The sequence below is a fragment of the Myotis daubentonii genome, chromosome 16, assembly GCF_963259705.1.
Source record: "Myotis daubentonii chromosome 16, mMyoDau2.1, whole genome shotgun sequence".
Classification (NCBI taxonomy): Eukaryota; Metazoa; Chordata; class Mammalia; order Chiroptera; family Vespertilionidae; genus Myotis; species Myotis daubentonii.
In genome coordinates, this window is record NC_081855.1 from 57117454 (window position 1) to 57123272 (window position 5819).

Sequence of the window (5819 nt, forward strand, 5' to 3'; positions counted from 1 at the left end):
TGGGCCTGCCCTGGTTGGGGGGGGGGGGGGGCGGGGGGGCACAGGGGACAGCTCCGACTGTGCACGCTTGGTCCCACAGTGGTCCTGGCTGTGTCCGGGAGGCCTGGGGATGATGGCATGGAGCCTGGGGGCAGAGGTGGCAGGCCAGCGGGCCCAGAGGACGGCACATACAGAGGCAATAAATACTGACAGGCCAGGCATGCCATCCAGGCGGCGGGCCCAGGTGGGACAAGTAAGGCTCGGCCGCTGGCTTTGTCCGAGGGCTCTATGGGGCCGTGGACTCTGGTCTGCTGCTGACCACTGGGGCAGAAGGAAGAGGCGTGAGGACACCCGGCCTCTCAGATGGTGCTGGAGGCGACTTCAGTTTTGGCAATTTGGCTTTCTCCAGGCCCCGGAGCTGCCCCTCAGCCCTGGCAGGGAAGGGGGGGGGGGTGCTGGCCCGGCCCTGGCTGGGGGAGCAGCGGCGTGTCCACGCCTCCCGGCCACGGGGACTGCAGAAGGGGTGGCAGGACTGGGAGACCACATGCTCATGCAGACACAGGGTTAGAGGTTAGTGACGGCCCCACAGCACACGTCCCACATGTTAAGGCATCATGGTTAGACGGTCACAGACAGCAATGGATGGACTGACCAGGGAGGAGCGGGAGCTGGAAGGATGGCCGGCCCCAAGGCCCTGCATCGTGCACCCCACCCACCCTCACCCCGGAGGGGAGACAGACAACCGAAAAGGCCCAGGGGACCTGAGCTCCCCACTCCCTTGGGAAAGCCATGGCCTCCGGTTGGGTGAGGACAGGTGGGGACCCTGGAGGGACCCGAGGGGAGGGGGCCTGAGCTGCGGTCCCCACCCGCAGCACAGGTGGAAGCAGCGGGACACTAGACTATCCAGGAGGCGGGGCGAGGCTGGGCAGGAGGCAGACGGGATGCTGGCAGCCTGGGCAGGGGCCCTGTCAGCACTTTGGTATGGGGTCGGGGTGGGGTGGGGTGGGGCGCGCACATCCCTCCGTCGTCCGCCCTGCCCGTCTCCCGGGCCAGGCTCAGTCCTTCCACTCCTTTTTGATGGTGAGGTTCCACTCCCAGGACAGGTGGTCAGTTTTGTCATCGTCTGTGAAGCGGGACTTGATGTTGTAGCTGCCGCGCGCCAGCATGCCCTTGGGCGCCTCCTCCATGGGCGTCAGGAACTCATACTCCTCGGCCCTGGGCCCGTAGCTGCCCACCATGTAGTCAGTCTTGTCAACTGCGGTGCAGGGGAGCGCGGTCAGGGCAGAGCGGGCGAAGGCGCACACGGCCTCTCCTCGCTCCCTCCACAGCCCAGACCCCCGGGGGCCACCTGTGCTCTGCCCCTCCCCACAGCCTAGCCCTGGCGGCCGCCCCCGCTCTGGGTGCCTGGCGCCCCCCCTCACTCACTCTTGACGCCTTTCCGGTATGTGTGTTGGATGTACTTCATGCCAGACACGATCTCGCGGTTCACCTGCAGAGAGGGATCCAAGTGGGGCTCAGCCAGGCTCTCCGGCCCCAGCCTGGACGGTCCCTGCGGAGCCGCCGCCTTACCCGGAAAGAGATCTTTATCCGATATTCCACACCCTCCTTCAGCACAAAGGACTGCTTCTTGAAGCTCTCCAGGTCACCTGTTTGGGAGGACATGGCTCTAGGAGGCTCAGCTAGGGGCCGAGGCTGCCTTCAGCCCCGCCCATCTGTGACTGCCCGCCCACTCCCAGGCCCCTCAAAGCCAAAGCCTTCAAAGACCACTTGGCCGCACTTCCTGTGTCCCCCACCAGAGGGCGCCAGGTCCCCAGAAAACATGGAAAGGAGGCACCCTGGGCCAGGAGCCGAGGTCCCACCCACCTGTCAGGTCCAGCTCCAAGGGGCCTGGGGCCGTGCTGCACACCAGCGTCAGGCGGGTCACCACGACGTTGGGAACGTTGGGGTCTGCGGACACGGCCACGCGGCCCAGGAGGGCCTCCTTGTACTTGCGCAGGCTCTCGTCGTCCTTGTCCAGCTCCTGGATCTCCTGGATGCTCTTCTGGGCCGGGGGCTTGTAGTTGACCGAGTGCTCGTCCTCCTCGTTCTCGGCCGCAATCTGCGCCAGCTGCTCGGCGGTGGGCTCCTGCTCGGCCATGCTCACCTCTAGCTGGATCTGGGGCACCTGTGGGCGGGGGCGCTGCGGCAGCCTGCAGGCACCCACCATGTCCCCCTCCTGCCCCTCCGCAGGCCCCGCAGCCAACAAGGGTGGGCTCTGCAGGCCAGGCCCCACCTGTGTCCGAGGGGAAGGGGCACCTTCTGGAGCAGGAGGGCAGCTGCAGCCAGAGCTTGTCAAAGGGCCCAACACAGGCTCCGGAGGCCAGAGGGGACACTCGGAGGGGGCCCCACCCCAGGTGGGCCACCCAGGCCTAACCGGGACCTGCTGCCGGCTCCCCGCCCGCCGGGACCAGCAGCCATAACGCCAGTTCCACGGCCAGGCCCCGGAGAGTCACCTCAAGTCCTGCTGCCCCGGCCCTCACCGCAAGGGACCCCTCCTGCTGGTCTGGGAGCTTCCCGGGGCCAGGAGTGCCCCTTGGGCCCGTCCTAGCCCGGAGCAAGGCCGCTATGCAAGACGCAGGCAACAGGGCCAGGTGAGCCCCACAGGTTGGTCTCTAAGGGGCAGGGTAGCCCCAGGTGTCTGCCCCGGCTCTCCCGTGGGCGGGGTTGCGCCCTGGAGCTGGGACCGCGCTGCAGCAGGAGCAGTGCGTGAGGCCGGGCCCCCTCCGCCCTTCCCATCACCCATGGGCATCGGAAAGCCGGGGCCCCGCCGGGTGCCACGGAAGGTAACCGACCTGCCGGCGCTACTAGGGCCCACAAAGGGCTGCCTGGCGCCCCGGGCGAGCGTGCCTGCGGGGGCAGGCGTGATGGGCCCGCGCGCTCCTCCCGGGCTCCCGGCCGCTTCCGCGATCCCTCTACGCGGCTCACGGCCTAAGGCCACCGAGGCGGCCGCCAGCGACAGGATCCTGCAGACGCGCTGCCGCCCGCACTTCCGCAGGCAGGGCCCGCAATCTGGGCCGCGCGGGTGGGGTCGGGAGCTTCCCAGGGGAGGGGCGTCAGGCCGGGTCCCCGCCCGCGCGCACCGGCGGGGCGGGGGCGCCGCGGGGCACGAGCGGCGGCCACAAAAGACGCCAGCCCCAGCCCGGCCGCGGACCCGCGCCCCCCACCCGCACGTGGAGCCCCCTGCGCCCGGGGACCCGCCCTGCGCCCGGGGCGCCGCCCGCTGTCACCACCGCCCCCGCCCCGCGCGGACCCCACGGCGGGCGGGACGGGCCAAGGCGCAGCCCCCGCCCCGCCGCCGCCCCGCCGCCCCGCCACCGCCCCTGGCGCTCACCGGAGGCTCGACCGCGCCGCGCTCGCGCTCCCTCCCGCACGAAATGACGAACGTCCGCGCCCCGCCCGCGCGCGCTCGGCTGGCCACTTCCGGGGTCACGCGACTTCCGCTCGCGCCGGGCGGGTCGGCAGAGGGCGCACGCGCGGGGCCGCGGGGGCTGCCGGGAGCGCGCGGCCGCCATCTTGCGGCGCCTGGCTGGTGAGGGCGCCCGGCGCGGGCGGCAGTGTCTCCCGCCAGGGCAGGTGCGGCTGGGGCCTGACCCTTTTGCCGCGGACATTGCCGGCCGCCGGCGGCCCCACGGCGCAGCCCGCGAACTCGGGGGACGGGGCGGTGTCGCGGCCCTTGGTGTCCCCCGCCCGGATGTCGTGGCCTTCCCGCCCGCGAGGTGCAGCTGGGAAGCCCGGAACCGGCGGGAGGAGCTGACCGTGCAGCCACGTGCCGGGTCCACCGAGCCCCGCGCTGTCCGCGACGGCGGCCTCCCGCCTGTCGGCGTTGACCCCTCGGGAAGTGCACAGTGGACGGCCCCTGAGTTCGCGCCGACCACCCGCCTCGGCCGCCTGCTCGGGCCCCGGAGCTGGGCCTCCGCAGGGTGCAGCCAGGCTTTCCTCACGGGTTCAGCGTGTGCCAACGACCGGAAACGACCCGGCGACGCCCCGAGCGCCCCGAAGGAGAAGAGAGCTCAGGGCTCTGCTAGTGAAGCGCGATCTTGGGCAGAACCAGCCGCAGGCTCAGCCTCTGCGTCGGTGCGGGCGGTCCGCCTGGCCCCGGGGGTGATGATGGCGGCACCAGCGGCCTGACTTGGAATGAACCTTCTTCCCCAAGGGCTTTTGAGGCTTGTCCATAGGATGGACCCCATCTCATTGCTGTGCAACTGCAAAGTTCAAACCTTTTTAAAAAATATATGTTTTTACTGATTTCAGAGAGGAAGAGAGAGAGAGACAGAAAAACATCAATGATGAGGATCATTGATTTGTCGCCTCCTGCACGCCCCCTGCTGGGGATGGAGCCCAAAATCTGGGCATGTGCCCCTGCCTGGAATTGAACCCGGGACCCTTCAGTCCACAGACTGACGCTCTAGCCACTAAGCCAAACCAGCCAGCGTGAATATTGAAAACTTTCAAGTCCTGGCCCTGGCCGTGTCACCTCCCCACGCTGGTCGATCCCTGGTCAGGACATACGCAAGATGCCGCCGGTGAATGCAGGAATAAGTGGAACAGCAAATGGATGCTTCTCTCTCTCCTGTGGGCCCCGCGAACTCTGCTGGGCTCTCGGGAGTGGCGGGCAGATTGGCGTCCTGCAGCCACCTGAAGGCTGGCCATCAGCGTTCTGCTAGGTCTGTCTGCCCGAGGACGGCCCACAGGCTGCCCCTACCTCACACGAGTGGAGTACCCAGGCTACCCACATCTTTGCCAGCAGACTACACATTTGAGGATTCCTAAGACCTTCCCACGCCGGGTTAGAAAATTCCATGAAATAACTCACACAACTCAGTGAATCTCTTTACTTACGATCATTGGTCGATTATAAAGGTCACAACTTGCAAGAAATGCACAGGGCGCCCAGCTGGTATGGCTCAGTGCACAAGGCCCCTTCCCCAACTTGCAGGCTCATCCCCAGTAGGGGGCGTGCAGGAGGCAGCCTGTTGATTATTATTGTTGACTAGAGGCCCGGTGCATGACATTCGTGCACTGGAGGGGGGTTTCCATCAGCCTGGCCTGTCCCCCCTCACAGTCCGGGATTCCTCAGGGGATGTCCTCCTGCCAACTTTGGCCCGCTCCCGGCAGTAGGACATCTCCCAAGGGGTCCTTAGCGCTGCCATGGAGGCAGGAGAGTCTCTCGCCATCGCTGCTGCGCTCACCATCCATGAGCCCAGTTTCTGGCTGAGCAGCGCTCCCCCTGTGGTCAGTGAACCACCAGGGGGCAGCTCCTACTTTGAGTGCCTGCCCCTTGGTGGTCAGTGCATGTCATAGCATGGGTTCCACCATTCAGTCAATTTGCATATTAGCCTTTTATTATATAGGACTAGAGGCCTGGTGCATGAAAATTTGTGCGGGGGGGGGGGGGGAGTCCCTCAGCCTGGCCTACTCCCTCTCACAGTCCAGGAGCCCTCAGGGGATATCCTAAGCTGCAGTCTGGCCTCCCTCTGCGGGAGGTGACCTGGCTGATCAGGGGAAGGCAATGCGCCCATTACACTGCCAGCCACCACGGCTTGCCTGAGCCTTAGCCCGGCCCTGGCAGCAGCAGCCACTGCAGCTTTGTCCAGAAGGACGTCCGGAAGACATCTTATCTAATTAGCATATTACCCTTTCATTAGTATAGATGTTTCTGTCTATCTTCCTCTCTGAAATCAATTTAAATATATATATATATATATATATATATATATGTATATATATATATAAATTTTTTAAAGAAATGCACAAGGCAAGGAAGGGAGGGTGTATTGGGGTTTCATGCCCTCTTTGGGCCC

The 5819-nt window shown here is 65.9% G+C and overlaps 1 protein-coding gene across 2 annotated transcripts; it reads right to left on the minus strand.

Annotated features, from left to right (window-relative positions):
- Nucleotides 1-954: 954 nt before the first annotated feature.
- On the minus strand, nucleotides 955-3467 carry ARHGDIA (Rho GDP dissociation inhibitor alpha). 2 transcript variants are annotated; one of them, XM_059671538.1, is made up of 5 exons: nucleotides 3350-3467; nucleotides 1843-2143; nucleotides 1549-1625; nucleotides 1405-1468; nucleotides 955-1234 (listed from the first exon to the last, which is right to left on the minus strand). In XM_059671538.1, exons 2-5 carry the CDS (start codon nucleotides 2114-2116, stop codon nucleotides 1035-1037), a joined length of 615 nt encoding a protein of 204 aa, XP_059527521.1. In that variant the 5' UTR covers nucleotides 2117-2143; nucleotides 3350-3467; the 3' UTR covers nucleotides 955-1034. The 2 variants fall into 2 exon arrangements, with proteins under 2 accessions (XP_059527521.1, XP_059527522.1); XM_059671539.1 differs by lacking the exon at nucleotides 3350-3467 and adding an exon at nucleotides 2811-3252.
- Nucleotides 3468-5819: the final 2352 nt, after the last annotated feature.

Bases quoted from the DNA above. Each gene is read 5' to 3' on its own strand.
- ARHGDIA (XM_059671538.1), bottom strand. From the start codon at position 2,116: ATGGCCGAGCAGGAGCCCACCGCCGAGCAGCTGGCGCAGATTGCGGCC. The intron at 1,469-1,548 runs GTAAGGCGGCGG...CCCTCTCTGCAG, and splicing joins GGATAAAGATCTCTTTCCGG to GTGAACCGCGAGATCGTGTC. The intron at 1,235-1,404 runs GTGAGTGAGGGG...CCTGCACCGCAG, and splicing joins ATACCGGAAAGGCGTCAAGA to TTGACAAGACTGACTACATG.